Source organism: Epinephelus fuscoguttatus, linkage group LG12 (genome assembly GCF_011397635.1).
Source record: "Epinephelus fuscoguttatus linkage group LG12, E.fuscoguttatus.final_Chr_v1".
NCBI lineage: Eukaryota > Metazoa > Chordata > Actinopteri > Perciformes > Serranidae > Epinephelus > Epinephelus fuscoguttatus.
This window is the reverse complement of record NC_064763.1, coordinates 9,641,112-9,658,274: the sequence shown is the minus strand read 5'-3', so window position 1 is coordinate 9,658,274 and position 17,163 is coordinate 9,641,112. Positions and strand designations below refer to the sequence as shown.

General features: G+C 41.0%; 1 protein-coding gene across 3 annotated transcripts in view; it reads right to left on the bottom strand.

Annotated features, from left to right (window-relative positions):
• Positions 1-1,245: 1,245 nt before the first annotated feature.
• LOC125897748 (roundabout homolog 2-like) overlaps positions 1,246-17,163 on the bottom strand; it is a 124,099-nt gene continuing 108,181 nt past the window's right edge. For all 3 annotated transcript variants that reach the window (XM_049591089.1, XM_049591087.1, XM_049591088.1), the window contains 10 exons: positions 15,120-15,146; positions 14,914-14,953; positions 13,223-13,350; positions 12,298-12,570; positions 11,318-11,480; positions 9,823-10,080; positions 8,810-9,018; positions 3,636-3,797; positions 3,238-3,492; positions 1,246-2,697 (listed from right to left, as the gene is read on the bottom strand). In XM_049591089.1, the coding sequence (XP_049447046.1) occupies positions 2,696-2,697; positions 3,238-3,492; positions 3,636-3,797; positions 8,810-9,018; positions 9,823-10,080; positions 11,318-11,480; positions 12,298-12,570; positions 13,223-13,350; positions 14,914-14,953; positions 15,120-15,146 (1,517 nt within the window). In that variant the 3' untranslated portion in view covers positions 1,246-2,695. The remainder of the gene's footprint in view (positions 2,698-3,237; positions 3,493-3,635; positions 3,798-8,809; positions 9,019-9,822; positions 10,081-11,317; positions 11,481-12,297; positions 12,571-13,222; positions 13,351-14,913; positions 14,954-15,119; positions 15,147-17,163) is intronic.

The window sequence follows — 17,163 nt, the reverse complement described above, 5'->3', positions numbered from 1 at the left end:
AAGATACCCCCTGGGGGCTTCTTGCCCCAGTAGTGGTGGCATCATCCACAGGTCGTAGGGGAAGTTGCTCCTTTACAAGATTTTACATCTAGTTTTAGTTTTTAGTCCATTCTGATTTAATTACCCACTAAACATGTTTACTTCAGCAATCTTCTTGTGTACATATTCAATTGTTACTCAAATGATGTGTATTTTATAAAAAAAAAAAAGTAGTCATTCTTTTGGAGGGCGTCTTACCCTGGTTTAGCCTATTAGTTTTATATGTTCTGAAAAAAAGTAAACCTATTATATATATATTTACCTGTGTGTCTGTGTTCAAAGATACGATCTTACTATATCTTAACTTACTATATGACAGAAACTCTGTCTGTGGGTGTGTCTGTTCCACATTTTTCTCCTCACTGACTTGGTCAATCCATGTGAAATTTGGTACAGTGGTAGAGGGTGATGGGAGGACGCGAATGAAGCAATATTACATCAATTGGCCAAAGGGGGGGGCTATAGCAACCGATTGAAATTGCAAACTTTGAATGGGCATATCTCATGCCCCGTATGTCGTAGAGACATGAAACTTTGCACAGAGATGTGTCATGAGGAACACATTTTCCTCAAGAACCCATAACTTAGGGTTATATAGATTTTCTGGCATCCTAGGAAGTTTGACCCATCTGTATGAAACTCGGGTGAACATAATGTAGGGACCAATATCTAAAGTTCCCTCTTGGCAAAAGTTGGAAAACTCACAAAAACTGAGCTTCTATAAGGCAATGAATATTGCAGAGGGCGTGGCTCATCACATGACTGGTGACTGGAGAAATTTAACTCTAATTGGCAACTGGGTGGCCCTATAACAACAGAAAAATGCTTAAAAATGGCTAAAATGCGACCGATCGCTGTGGCTCCCCCTGTGGCCGAATGTTTGTTTTTTTTCTTAATTTTTGGTATGACTAAGTCATGGTATGGTATGCTGTACATAATCACAGAAAGTGTCAGTGTGTCATTCTGTCAGTCAGTCATTCTGTCTGTCCCACGTTTTTCTACACACTGTCATGGTCAATCTATGTGAAACTATACATAGGCATTGAGGATTGGCATAGGTAGGTGACAAAGCTACCAATGGGTATGGACTAGTTTTGTATATTATGAAGAAGGAAAAATAAGATGTTAAGCGACCTACATTGTCATGTCAGTGTTTGGTAAATGCAGTGTGTCAGACTCATTGCAAGGAGAAATCTGGTTCGTTGTCACATACACATTTTATTTTGCATCAAAGGATTGAAAAACGGCCCAACTGTATGTGGCTGCGTATTCCTGAGGGCAAACCAATCTGGCAGGTAAAGATTCTTCAAAGGGAGAGCCATTACCAGAACAATGATCAGAACAAAATCATCCAAACGAGTGGAAAGACATGGCGTCGTGAATCTCATTGGCAGAAAAAATGCTAATTGGCTGCATTTTCAAACTGGAAAAGGTTTTCAAAAGATCAAATTTGGCAGTTGGTCAAGTCTATACATCTTCGTACGGTGATTGTGTAAATCCATAAGCATTCAACAGTGTAATACATATGAACAAATCTAGTATAGTTTCTTTGATGTTTAACATCATATATCATACTGTCGTTTAAACTCTGCATCTCATTTGTTTTCAGGTGACATCAGGACATTTTGGCCTGAACATTTCCCTTCACTTTCATAGTCCTGTCAATATTGCACTGTCACTATGTCACTGTATGTAATTGGAAAAGTATTACCAAAGCAAATATATATATATATTTTTTATTAACATACTCTTTTGGGGAAATGGCAGGGAAGTGACACCTATTTTCCTACGTCTTTGCTTTGGATATCACAACTGATGTGTTGCTTTGTTACCATAAACAATGTTCTGGTAACCATTTTGCTGAGACCCATTGTTAGTATAATGCATAATAGGATTCCCAGCAAGTCGTGTGAAACACAGTTTGTTATATTGGCTTATTATTTCCAAGTATTTTCCTGTGTTTTTTCCTTGTAGATCTCAATATACGAGTGTTTCTCAAGACAATTATAACACAGCCAAGTATATATCTTCTGTTTAGGTTCTGTTTAACATAGACATCCCTCTTTGCCATTATGATTCTCCTCCTCAGCTCAGCTGACAATGGGTTTGTGCTTATTTTCACCAAAAACGCTCTGTGCAAAGTACATCGATACAGTAGCTTCATCAAAATAAGCTAACAGTTTGAGCATTAATGAAAAATCATTCACAGTAATAAATCACAAAAGAGACAACATTGGGTTTGGCTTGCATAGCAAAGCAAAAGGAAGAGAAAAACATTAAAAAATATATTTACAAATTATGCAAGTCCCTTTTTCACTTTAGTTGGTCATTTTGTTGTGATTTTTCTTCTTCGTCTTCACCGTGTGAATCTTTGTACACCATGTGACAGAAAAAAGAAGCAGACATATAACATACTGTTTACTCTTTTGAAGAGGGGGGGATGAAAATAACACTGTGAGACTGGTGCCTGTGTCTGTACATGACATTTACAGCTCTGCATTTTTATCGTGCACACTGTTCCTTTGTCTTCGTTCTGTCTCCTCTCCGTCTTCCGAACATCATTCTGTGTCACTCGCAGAGAGAAAAATCTCATAGCGCTTACAAACAAGGTGTCCTGGGACAGGCAGCAACTGCAGGGAATGATGCTTCACAAAGACTCTGGAAGAGCAGACACACCAAAAAACAGCCATGTAAAATCTGGGTGACATCGAATACTTGACTCTCAATATCTACATCTCCATTTCCCAATCCCATGATGTATCTCAGTCTGCATGCAAGATAAAAACTGGTGGGATTCAACAACTTTCCTGCTTATTGAAAATGGTGGAGCACAGTTCTTTCAAATCTACAATTTCCTGATCATTGTATTTATCTCTATCTAGATATATACATTATATAACTGTATTGTGAGGCTGTCACAGCTGACTAGAAGAGGCACATCTGTGTTGTCTGCCTCTCTTTACAAATTGTTAAAGAAGTGACAGCCACGATTTACAGTTTGCTCTGTAATTATTAAATTGCATGGCTTCTCTGGTATTCTTTGTCAATCAGCGTAAGGCAAAATTAAACTACAAAATGTCAAGTGTAAAACCTGCATGTTATTTCTCTCTGCAGATTGAAGTGATATCGGCTTGCTTTGGATTACACCACTATGTGTAATGAGCACACAAATACGTCCTTATGAGGATTAACACCTACAGTGTTCCCTTTTCTCTGTGCTGTTTGTTGCAGGATGCCCGTTGTGGGAGGGATCTGTGCCAGGTCTCTTGTGGGAACCCCTACTCAGGGTGGCCCTGTTGGATGTTGTTGTGCCGCTCCAGGAAGCCATATGCTGCCGCTCCAGCGTCGACACGGTCACCATGCACTCCTCAGAGGGGTCTGAGGCCGCAGCTGCCCACGAGCTGTGCATGCGGGAACCCACGCTGTGCAGGGACTTCATGGCCGGTGTGTGGGCTGTTGAGTGGATGGTAGATGAGAGTATTTGGCAAAGGATACAAATGAGACATCATGATAGAGACACTCCTGGCTGAATTTACTATAATAGAGGATTCTCTGGCAAATAAAAGCAGGCTGAGAGCGTAAAAGACTTAACTCACCGTCTGTGTTGGTGTCTCTTCGTCTGGGCAGAGTCCCGACCTTGCCCGTCTGTGGTTTGAGGCCAGTCAGTGGTGCCCTCTTGTGGCCGAGGCTATGTGAGCCCTGTTCACCATGGTCTGCTGAGCCAGAGCTGTCTGAGCGGCACTGCTGTGAGCTCTTACCTACAGAGAGAGAGATTGAGGAAGATAAAGATTTGGCTAAGTGTGTTGGAACAAGTAGGGGAGACATTGATGACTTTTAGACTGCTGTGTTAGCCCACACATGGCACCTGTGTTGATCCTCCTTCTCTGAGGTTTTGAAATTTCTTGCAGTGTCTGCTAAATGGCATGTGGCAGATTCTTTGGGGACTGACCTAACTGGGACCTTACTGACCTTTACCTGCTGGTTTTAACAGGCATGCAAGCAAACCCCTATCAGTTTTTCACACCAGCTGTCTTGGAACGCTGAAAAAAGGGAGTAGGATAGATAATGATGTGTTGAGTTGTCACTGCTGGTTACAGCTGATGTGGAGTTGTGCGTAGGCTCTATGCAGAGCCTGGTGGTGTGTCAATGTTGCTCTAAAATTACACTGCCAAAAAGCTAGTGAGCAGTAGGACCTCTATACCACTGTGCCAAATTTCTGTAAAGTGCTGTCATGTTTGATTGATTAAAAACACACATAAAACATGCTAATAGGGACAATACTAAACATAAGTACAAAATTTGGCTCAGTTAGTCTATAGCTTCCAAAGTTCACAGACAAAACACCTCAGTAACATGCTAACATTCTTAGCATCAGCTTAGGACATTTTACATAAATTAGCCTAGCAACTAGCGGACTTTTCTCCTACCAATATGAAGCTGAGAATAGCAACATTTAACAAAGATAATGTTACAACATTTGGCTCCAGTACAACTCACAAGGTTCACAGACAAAAAAAGTCTTATATTAGGTACATCCCCACATATACAACAAGCTATTACTGTTACCATGAGCCTATGACATTTAACATGGCGTAAATTAGCCTAAGGGCTAGCAGACTTTCTGCTACTCATATGAAGCCAGGATGAATCACACACAACACTTGCAAAATGCAATTTTGTGCACAAGTTCTTATTTGTCATATAAAAGTGAATGAAAGCCTTGTTTCCACTGAGGGAAATAGTTTTCATTTTACAAAAATAAGCAGGAGATCTGCATCACCACCATAGTTACGATTCTGGGGAGGTGCACGTCAGACTATAGTGTAGGGTACATGTCTACACAGAGCCTATGTAGTGTTACAACCATCCCTACATCCTACCCCTGTCAGCCATTGTTTAGCTAGCTGTAACAACATGTTTGTTTGAAATGAGGAAAGATGAAATGCCTCACATTTTACCAAAGAGATTACTCTAATCTAACACAAGTTACATAATTCTAACCTCAGCAGTATTAGTACTAATCAAAACTTGTTTTACTTCTAAAACTTAACATTTTGGCCGTAAAATCTGCACGATTCTTCACATAGGTATTAAACTTCACATGCAAGGTCAGGAAGGAAGTGGTCATACAGTAGCTAAATGTACTACATGACTTGTAGGTCATTCCTTCTTGAAGTGGTGCTGTTACAACCATCCAATTGTTACAACCATACCCGGTCTCCCCTGTTTTGCTTACACGCAATGGATTGAGCTAAACACTGAAACCAGTAGAAACTGTGTCAAAAGTAAAATCCACAAAACTAAAGAAATCAGATTCATAACCTGATAACGTGTCAAAGTTGTGTTACACATACAAGTCTGTGGCATCTTGAAAAGGAAATTAAAGTTGATTTACACACTGTTTCCATCATGAAGGATATTTGTGGAACAACTAACACCTTCATACTGCTTAGTGGACATCCTTTGAGAATAGCATTACTGAATGCTTTATCTACATAAGAAATCATCAAAATTTGTATCAACAAACAAGCCATTTATAAATCTACAAGTGCAATATGGCACCCCCTGTGGAAATACTACCACCACACTGCCTTTGTTCATGATTTGTTTCACTGAAGATATTTTCTCAGTGTGCCCATAAGCACTTCCAATACAACTTACAATATGTGACAGCTAAACGTGACACGATAAAATGTTTGCATTGCTAATGTTTGCAAATATTTTTAGTCTTGCTGACCTGTATTTTGCCCTGCAATGGGTTATTAAAAGTGCTGAAAACACATATTCTCAATGCACAAGTCAATCTCTTAACTTATCAAACAATGTGAGTCTAAAAATGGTACAGTTCTGTCCCTGTGGGAGAAGCCTTCAAGTTTCTCTCTAAAGAAATGCCTTCAGACAGAACCCTATTTATAAATGCATCAAATCTTAAATGTAAGACGTGTGACTTTTCAAAAGAGCACTACTAAAGTTTTAAGATATTCTATGTTATGGTTTTGATGTCTGTGCAAGAGTGGCTTCAAGTAACTTTACACAGACGTTCTGAATATGTCTTTGACAAAGAATACTTGGAGAGAAAAAAGGGTTCCTATGACAAGGATGTCTGAATAATTTTGAGCCTATACATCAACTGTGGCTTCTACATTACCTTTGAGGGTCAGTCACTGGTCCTGCCTGGTAAATAAACATGTTCCTGGTCTACTATGTAATATCCTGAGTGTGTGTGGGGGCTTGTGTGTGTGTGTGATTAAACGAGCTATTGTATGCCTCGGTCTTTGTTTTATGCAGTGTGTTCGTAGGTGATAGTTCAGCCAGCCAACAGACTGCACAGTGTTTGCTGCCTCAGTTGTCCAAACCCTAATGACAGACAGAATGTTGACATTGGACAATTCTGCAAAGCCCTGGATTATGTTAAAAGATGACGTTATTGAACAATCAGTACCTTTTTTTTTTTTTCTTTTTTTTTTTACATTAATTTACTCCTGCAATGCACCACCTAAAAGGCTTTGTGAGAGAAGGCTTGTAGTTAAAAAAGCCAACATTTTTGGTCAGACACATGCAACCACCACCCTGACCTCCACACATGTACTTTGCCTTGCTACATTAAGAACACATTTCTTTCTGCACTGGCACTGAACATTGTCATGGGAGATAACTTGTGCACCGCAAAATCCTCTAATTTTAATTCAATTTCTTAGGCCAAGTGGCTGCAGCCTCTTCAGCTACTTGTGGGGAAAAAATTGTCTGTGCTTCTAAAATGATTTGACTACACCTGATTTACAGCTGCATAATAACACATTTTTAGATACGAACATGGTTTAATTGTGTTGCATTATTTCATCTGTATTTTTGGACGTAGGTTATTAATGTATACTCAATTTATAAGTGATTAATTATAAGATAAGGTGCAAAGGAATAAATGATGGCTTCCATTATCATTTTCAGTCACACTGACCCTGACACATATTTTGAGTTAAATACACTGTTGGAAAGAGAGGATTCTAAGCTTCCTAATGATATCAGTATTGTTTTTGTATACGCTTTTGTACATCACATGACATCACAACTGTGACATGCCCTAATAGTTGGCAGCACTGTGGTCGTAAAGATACATGACAGAGCCTACTGGCCTCCCGAAGTGGGAGTGCATGCTGTACTTGGGTCCCCGGGTGAAAAATACACAGGAAAGCTTCGAGACACTTTTTTTGTGGCTAGCAAGGTAACGAAAAGAAGCATTGCCAACAAAACTGTGCAGGAAGACGAGAAAATATTGTTTATATTGGAAGAACAATGTCAACAACAAGTCAATGGATTGTCATAGACTGGCTCATATGATATCCCACAAAAAATGCATGCACAACAGTTTGTATGATATCCTACTTATGGACTTAAGCTCACTTGGTTCCGAACATATGTCTCCAGGAGAAAGTCCTGGGTGAAAGTCCTGTTTTTGTGACCCATCCACCACCCCAGCCTGCCTACTTACAAGCGCCTGTGACAGCTTTTTTATTTACTGCCAACAGCGCATTGGTCACATGATCGCAGGCTTTCAATATACGTGGGATATGTACGAATTTGGGTGCATTGCTTTCCCACGAAAACATACGAATAATTTGTGAGAACAAACTTCTGACAAAGTTAGCATACAGGCAGCAATGGACTTCACATGACAATATTCACGACTGGATTCATTTTATGAAAACCCTTTTCATTTTTTTGATCAGTGGACCATTATGGACTAAAGAGGTAGAAAGTCAGCACTTTTTTCCCCATCTCTCGTGTTTAACATGCTGTAAAACTGGAATGAATTATTTTTGGTGCTCACTGTTTCCTTAAATTGAACTTACTGATTGAATTGTGGAGAATCTAACCGGGCTAACGATGTGCAACATGTCCGTATAAACAAAAGTTTAAAAACTGAACCTTGTATTTTGATGCACGATGCTAAGGCTAGCAAAGACTTGACTTATTTGAAATCAAACGAAAACCCACTGTTCTGGACCCTGCTTTGTTACTAAAACGTTATGCCTTTTTATTCAGAATTTCTGGAATACAGAGGGAGAGCAGTGCTGAATAGGACCAGAATGCGGTTTGCAAAGTGTTTGCTGCTAGCGTCCTGGGGACTGCTGGTCCTGCTGCCTCTCTCCATGGGGTTTTTGTTGTGTTGTTTGCTTGTTTTAATTCTAATAAATCCCATGGATTTGAGTGTTTTAAAAGTGTTTATGTGGTTATTATTGGGTCGGTGATAGAGTTTTGTTCGCCCCATAGGGCCGCCTAAGGGTGGGGCGTAACATTCTCGTCATGCCTTGACCAACTACAAAATTGTATCTCTCGTCTGAGTTGGCGATATTTGGCGATGCAGTATCCTTTTAATAATAATGATTCAAACAGCTGTTACTTGGAAATATCATATTTTACATAAAATGTACTTCTGTCACCAAAAACATTTTCTATACTTTTATATACTTAAAATGTATATATTCTATTGTTGAAATGTATGTATTGGCATATTTTTGAACATAATATGTACAATTGCTTATATCTGGTATGTTTGCTCCATCATGTCATATTTGGACCTATTACTGTATGTATCTACCTGCAGCTGCATTGGCCACATTTCTAAAGGTTTCATCATATTTTGTGCAGCAGAAATGATGTGATGAAGCCAGTCAATTGTGAGCCTGCCTTTCCTACCCTCAATGCCCCAGTGGTCTACTTATTTAAAAGCAATGACTTCAGTCAAATTCGTTTTACCACATTTAAAACATACCTGAGCCCTCAAGGTTATCCATGCTGTGACCAGGAGTGTATTCAAAGCCACACAAATTCTTTGACACCACAGCGTATCTCTCCTCCTCCTCCACATCCTCGTCTTCTTCAGAAAGGAGAGTTGCTCCCAAATCAGAGCCCAGTGTACTGGACATGAAGTCCATTGGAGGGATGGGGGTGCTGGACACGTTTGGACTGCCCTTCATGTGCCTAATTAATTGTGGGGGAAATACTGTATATTAATGAACAAAATATGTAAAAATAAAGCACAGGAGGTCAGATAATGAGCGAAAATACAGCATAACAAGTTCCAGAATGCAGAATTAGTACATATTCATAAAGGTAGAGATGCAATGTGCAGAGACTATGAATGCCTGCAGTGATTTCACTGATTACTTTCTCAGTACTGGTGTGTGTTGTGCTAACACAATGGAGTTGTAATTGGGCTGGATAAAGGATATCTGGATGGGCAGGGCTGTCACCAACATGCCTGTTATCTCCCCCACAGCTGTCCTCCATGATGGCTCACATCCCGCCATAGAGGAGATGCATGCATAATTACCAACTCTATTTACTGATGTCAGAACAGCATGTTAGACTAAACCCAGTCATTACCCTCCAACACGTGTCGCCCCTGACTTGTCAAGTTTTCCAGAGCTCCATCAAAGGTGCAATCAATGCAGAGCTGTTTTTATCGCTCGCAAGAAACACGGACTGTGGGTTTGGGCTGACACATGTAAATACCAGTATTATAAGATGCTCAGACATCGGCCATTGATATGCAAAACCCAAACTTTCAGCAGAATAAAATGAATAAAATTACAGGTATTGCTCCTGCTGTGCAAAGCAAATGTATTTGAACAAAACTGCGATGCATGCACACAGTATAAAGCTTTCAAATGATCTAACAGTCACATGGGTCTTTTTTTATACCAAAAAAATGAAATAAATACAAATTATAGAAGGAAGGTAGTCTCAGAATGTAGTTGACTTGAGCTTTACAAAGAACCTTACCACGCCTGCTTGGCCACCTCGTATTGGTAGGCTCTGGTCAACTCATCCAAGTGCGCCTGCAAAATGGACTGCATCTCCTCGTGGTGGGCTGAGCTGAGAGAGGAAGATGAGGGCTGGCTGAAGGAAGCTGTTGCCGGCGAGGAGGATCTTCCTCTCAGGGGAGGAGTAGGACCTCTCTCCTCCTCTACCTCATTGTCCAAATTCTGGTGGCGGTAGGTCTGGACAGAGATGGGTGGGGCCCAGCTGTTGTTGTCATATCTAGCATGTGGACAAAATGTTTTATGTAGTCATCATCACAGTGACTTTGCTGAACAGCTGACTGCATATAGTTGAAGAAGATGGGAAATATGAAAACTTTTATTCAAACCAGATTTTGTGTGTTTGCATGTTTCATGTGAATCATATCGTAACGTAATAAGCTGACTTTGTCATCCGGAGGTACAGGAGAAGGTGGATGGTGTGACACCTAAGGTAGCAAGCTGCAGACCACAGTCGAGACCAACAATCAGCAAAATCGGTTGTTAATATAGCAAGTCATTCCTGTGTTTCCAGCAGCTTTTACGGCACTAAATATGGGTGGTTTAGTAGCTACCCATTACTATGTTTCCAGCAGCTTTTAAGGTATTAAATGTGTGTTTTCTCGTGTACTGTCACCTTCCTTTCCAGCGGCCTCGTAGGCACTAAACATAGGTGTTTTGCAGTGACCCAACACTGTTTCTAGTGGCTTTTTAGGCACTTAATGTGAGTGTTTTCTAGCAACACTTTGCTGTTTTTCTAGCAGCTTTTTAGGCAACAAATGTGGGTGTTTTGTAACAACCCAACTGTCTTTCCAGCAACTGTTAGGCATCAAACATGGGTTTTGTAGTGACATGTCACAAGTTTTTTTTTAGGCACCAAACTTGTTCTGTATGGGACACGATGCAATGTGTACAGCAGCTGTTTAGGCACCAAATCTAAGTCTTTTGTGTTGACCTGATGCTATGTTTCCCACAGTGTATTACGCACCAGATGTAGGAGTTTTTAGTGACCTGTGGCTATTTATCAGGTGGGTATGGTGCCACAAAAGGCTTTTTTTTTTTAAACTGAGACATGAGTGCTTTTCTCGCTGAGGCTGTGCCTGAAAAAGAAGATATTTTCTGCTAAAAATATCCTCTTTTTTTCAACCAAAAACAAGTGATTTTTGTATCCATACCAAACCACACGTTATCCACAGCATTGTTAAAACCCACAGTTTCAGTGTGTCCGCTACAGCATTAAAATGCAAGTATCTGTGGTATGCATAAACGCACAATGCCAACATTTTCTGCTGGCAAATGGGTTGTAACAATGTAAAGCTCTTGTCCAAGATCACACACACGCACACACACATTCTGGGCACAGGTGCAGGATATTGTGACCTCTGTCTTTGCATGCGTTTCTTCTGTCGGCGTGTGTTTTTGTGTTTGTGTGCATCTGTTCCAGGGCAGAGATTGATGAGATATGAATGTAACTTTACCCTCCTCCGTGGTTTTCCTGGGGGTAACGGTCAAGGTCAACCTCGGTACCAGGGAGAGGGTGCATGGGTGGTGGAGGCAGGGGCATGTTAGCCCAGCACGTCCCATTTGATTTAGAGGCCTTTGTTCCACCCTTCACCTTCTTTTTCTTCCCAACCTTTGCACCTGGAGGGAGACGAAGAGGGTAGGAAGTTTTGTCTTCTCCACACAATGCTAAGAAATCCCTGTACACTCTACTCATTATTCTACACTGATTTCACACACATACAGCTCCACCTTCAAAGCTATGTTCTATCTTTCTCTTCTTTTTCAAACCTGTCTCCCACCTGGTGTTCATTGTTTCTCTTATTTCGTGTGTGCCGACAGCACATTAGGACTTTTTCTAAGTGTTGACATTTCTTAAAGAGGCACCGAAACCTGCGGCAAACCACTTTATGTTGCTTTTATACAGCTTCCCCACTCGCTCTACATTATCTCTGGTAAGCCTGACATTTAGCTGAGCACACAGGCTATTGTGCAAAGCTACAAAAGTACAGACAAAAAAAATGCCTCCATGACTTGACTAAATGTATATACACTGCATAAATAACTCAGAACACTGAGGGATTTTCCGCCATCGCTAATCAAGTTAACCCAAAGAAATGCGTCATGATTGGGTGACATTTCTGGGCTAGATGAGCTCCCGGGGTAGAATTGTGATGAAGACAGAAGAGTAATTAAGAACATTATCCTAGGGGTCCATTTTCAGTGAATATGTAAATAAATTCCCTCCTCTTCATTTTGCTCTTTCCCTGGTTTAGTTTGCCAATTCCCTTGTAGTAACTTCACAGAAAAAAATCTACTACCTGTCATTTTATTACAAAATGTTGCTTTAATTGGGCGCCCAAACACTGCTGCAGTCTACAGAGACCCAAGATACATACACAAGAGGGCAAACAACACACCACATAAAAAAACAGTTTATCTTCAACGTGGCTCATACCGCTGCCAGGGCGTCTGTCAGTTAGCGAGTAGCCCAGGTTTGCGATTTCCTGCTGGGCTTGGAGAGACGCCTTCCAGCGGGGATCTGGCCTGTCCACAGCCAGCTCGTGGAAGCTGCTGGACTGGAGAATCTGAGTGGTGGCGTAGGGGGTGGGCTGACTGCCTCGCGCCGGGCTGCTGTAGCCTGCTTTCCCCATGAAGTCAATACTGCTGTAGATGGCACCATCAGACAGCATGGTGCCCGTCTTTTCCACCGCTGCGGACGGTAAAACATCTGAGACAAAAGAGGAGCGTGACAGAGTGAGGAGGAAAGGGGGAAAGGGATCATGGAGAGATAAGTTGACATGAAGTTAACGATCTTTAAGGTCATTAACACTCCCTGCTGTGCTGGCACTCTGTATTAGTTAAATACAGGTCTCGAATGGACTTGATATAAATGAAAGTGATTATCTACTACCACAATTAGCATGCAACACGCTGTGGGAGCCCGGTGGAGTGTTCACAAGAGGGATATTCAAACAGTGCTAACCTTCAGATCTACAGTCTCGCACATATAAAGCCTGCAGCTCACCAGGGCTCCAATGAGCTGATGCAAACACACGAACACACGAATACACAAAAAACACGCATACTTGAACTATCAATCTCACACAACCTAGAAAAATACACAGTGGCATGGCATTAGAAAGAACGTCAGGCAAAAAGTAGATGCCAACTAAAGCCAAATATCAGGCTTGTCAAATCAAATTAGTAAAGTATAGCCCTCAAAGGCTCTTTTAATTTGTGTGTGCATGTTTGTTTGTGTGTGCATGCTTATGTGTGACGCTCTGTCACTGCACTTCCCAATGGATGAGCATCAAAATTGTCTGACCAGGCATTGCTAAAACTGTATTTTTCCAACACCCCAGCCTGTTTATGTTTCTTACCTCCTCGGCCAAAGTTGCTGCCTCCCTTCGGACTCCCCAAGCCTCCATTAGCTGGGAGGCTCGTTGAGGGCCAGGAGTCAGCTAACCAGGGGAGGCCAGGGTCACCAGCTTTCAACAGCCCTGGACGGCTATAAGAGGATGTTTGTAGAGAGAGAGACAAAGAGAGGAGGCAGAGAACCAGTGACATGGTTAAATATCCAGCCTACACCGTAACACTATTGCTCATTTTCTTCCTGCTGCATCAACAACAAATTGATGTGAAAACTCATTCAGCATATTCTCGCCTGTGGAGCAGCCCGCCGCACAGGCGACAATAAACAACAGAGAGACATAAAATGGCAAGTCTATAAATCAGACTTCTTTCTCCCCTTAACTCCACCGCCCCTAACTCTCCCCGGAGAAACAAGGCAGGCCTAAATACACACTAAATCCACTTTAGAGCCTTAGCACAACAGAAATTTACATTTTAAATTGAGAATCATGGACAGCCCCTGGCAGATCGGCTACACTGGTGCACCGTCTCCATAGCAACAGAGACAGCAAAAGCCCATTAGGTGGTTTAGGAAAGCTACCGTGTCATTTTGTTTTAGTGAAATACAACGGTCATGAATACAGGCTTTGACTTCAAGGTAGGAAAGTTGTGGGCGGCAATTCAGGGAGAAAAAAAAAAGACAATTTACAACCACTTCGTATCAGCTGCTGTAAAAAAGGCAAAACATTCACATGCCTCGTGCATCCTGCTCACATATGTTTGCTTAATGTGCAGCTACACAGTGAATTTTCCACTGAGGCTGATTCACCAAGTGCCAAGGGAATTGTTCACAGCTGACTTGGTTGATGGCTCAAAGGTGTTCAAACAATTACATCAATAATTTCCATTTTAGAATACACAACCATACATACATTTACATACATTTGCCTCGAAACGCATGCCAACACCAACACATACGTAATGTGGAGAAGCACACATGCACACAAAAGGCAAGAAACTGTTTATTTTTAGTCCATTATTTGCAACATTTGCTCTAGCTCTGGGCTTATCTGCTTGCTTAGGTGTGACAAAATGGAAAGAGGGAACAGGGAGGAATGAAAAAAGACAAGGACCTTCATTCTTTCTCTTCCTGCAAAGCAAATTTGCCCCCTTCTCTCGCACAATTTGATATTCAGTGGATGCAAAGGTAAGCTCCACTTTGGGCATTCTGAGCTGGCAGGAAATTTTCATGGCTGCCGAGTGGAGTCTCAAGGTCCAACACTTTGTTGTTCCATCCCCACATACGACCCATCGCAGTGTACTGTACGCCAAGTTTTTTCAAACAGCACATTCATCACCTCTCGCCTCCTCCTGCGACCTCTCGCTCTGCCAACAACCTCAGATGAACTGAGAGAGAGCCAGCGAATAAACCCCTCACCTGCATTAATTGGTAGCACTCACTTCAAAGGAGTGATTAATGATTTCATCAAGTGTACATCAGTGCAAATCATACAGTGAAATGAGTAAGCAGCTGGAATATTGGAACATGTATGCAAATTCCCTTCAGCGTGAAAGAACTCTTCATTACAGGTGTTACAATGGGCTCTTGTCAATGAGAAAGCAGACCGAGCATTACACTGCATGGTACTGAAATGTCAGTGGGAGCTCAAGCTCTAGGTGAGAGGTTTCTTGGTCTTTATAAGTTCATTTAGATTCTTACCTTCCATTTCCGATCAGGCCTCTGTCTCTTTGGAATGTAACTTGCAGAGAAAAGAGGGAGGGCAGAGAAAAGTAATTGCAATAATTTTGTCTAAAATATGCACGACCTTCATTAATTTGAATGACTGATACATTATTGTTGTCAAGAAATTGGGCAGCTAAATTACTGTGATATTTTAATATATAATTCACAATGTAAAGACGTACCTGCACGAGTAAAAGTGAAGGACTGAACTGCAATTCAAACAAAAGATAAAGCATCATGAATCATACACATTGATATCAGAAAGATGCAGCTATATCTCATGCATGCAAACATTGATGAAAGCAGGTGCAGCCCTTTCATCTTTGGTTTGCTTCTCCATTTATCACTGATGGTATGTCAGCGCTGATCACATTTTGATGACACTTGGGGAGCTAATGCATCTAACCACTGCATAATCCAATCGTCAGAAATAATGTTGGCATTGTATGTTTCTTACATTTGCACTTTATTATGTAGCAGATAAGTTGAAACTTTAAAGTTTAGACAACGCTGTGTTTAATGTGTGGTTAGGTTTAGGCACAAAAAGCACTGGTCATATTTTGGCTTAAAATTCCTGGTATTCGGGGGCACAAACCTCGCTAGAAACACAGTGTTATCTCAGTAAGAAACAAATACTTTTCATGTCACCTTCCCTGCTAGAGAAACAGTGACCGGTCGCTAAAAAACACCCACATTCGGTGCCTAAAAAGCTGCTGGAAACAAAGCAATGACTCACTAAATCACAACCAGTTTTGTTGTTTGTTCATCCTTAACAGTGGTCTGCAGCTTGGCAGGGGTCTCCCCTAGGTGACACACCATCCATCATCCCCTGCACCCTCTGATGACACAGGCTCAATCTCAATACACCCCTTGCCCCCACCACTTAGCCCTTACCCCTCTGTTTTGCCTGTTCATGTCTAGGGGTAGGGTGTCTTGGTTCATATTGGGATAGAGGGGTATGGTGAAGTGTTAGATCTGGAAATGTGTTTTCTATTGATAACAACTGAAAATTTTGATAGTTTAATGTTTCAGTGTATTTGGATCCTTTTCTTTTTTACAAGCATAACAAATAACCGCTAGTATTATGCTGATGTCTCTGTGGCTAATTAGCTAGCTAGCTAAAGTAACATTGTTATTGCTGATTTGAAGATGACAATCCCACATTTTGACATATTTCTATGTTGCATTAACCCCCCTTTGATGGCATATGACGCCTGAAATTTAATTAAAGTCTAAAGAACTCTTCCAGTATCAGTGCAGACTGTCAGGGTAGGAGCACAGGTTACTAACATTAGCCTACAGAGCACTGGTAATGGCCTATTTTGGCTTATTTAATGACTTGTTTGATCGAGAGATAGTGTGAAACTTAAGGTGTGAACGAACTGTGAGTGTCCATGCTATTCTATCTCCGTAAGATAAATGGCAAATGTCTGTCATGATATCATTATTACCACAGTTGCATCTGTTAACTTAATGCCAAGACGACTATTGATCATGTATCAGGATCATGAAGGGCCTTCCCATTTCATAGGAAAGATAGAAACAATATCCCCCTGTAACTCTGTTCCAAGGGGCAAAGGGTTACTCAAAAACAAGGAGTAGGAGTAAAAATAAGAAATAGGACTGGGCCAAAGTCAGCTCATATACTATGTCACTTTAGAAATGTTGATATGATACATATGAAACGTGCAAATGTAATGCATTTGTGGTTTGCAGAATCGTACAATGCCAGCATTTTCTGCTGGTGGCTGGGCTGTGCATTCAGGCATTTGAATGACACTGATTGTCCCGAGGGACAAAGTTCAGATGAAGGTGACACATTTGACCCCCTCTGTTCAGGGACATCTGCATCATCGTTATTTTTTTTTTTTATTCCAAAATAGAAACTGGAGCAGGGATGTAGTCTGCTACATTTAAGTATCTAATACCAATATGACTGATGTTGGTTAACAAATATTTAAACATACAACATATACATGTGTATTTAACATTTCAATAAATCATAGAATATTTTTTATCTTAACCATCCCTGTAAAAAACGCCATATTTCGTCTAAAATGAAAATGTGGTGTTTGGAATTAAACCCCTCAATTTGTTTTGAGAGAAGGGATCAGAGATGCAGCACTCAATCATGTAAATCCCTGCTGAATTAGGAAATCACGGCGCTCTCTCCCCAAGTCACTACAATAAAAGCTGCAATACACATTATGGTAATGGCACACAGCT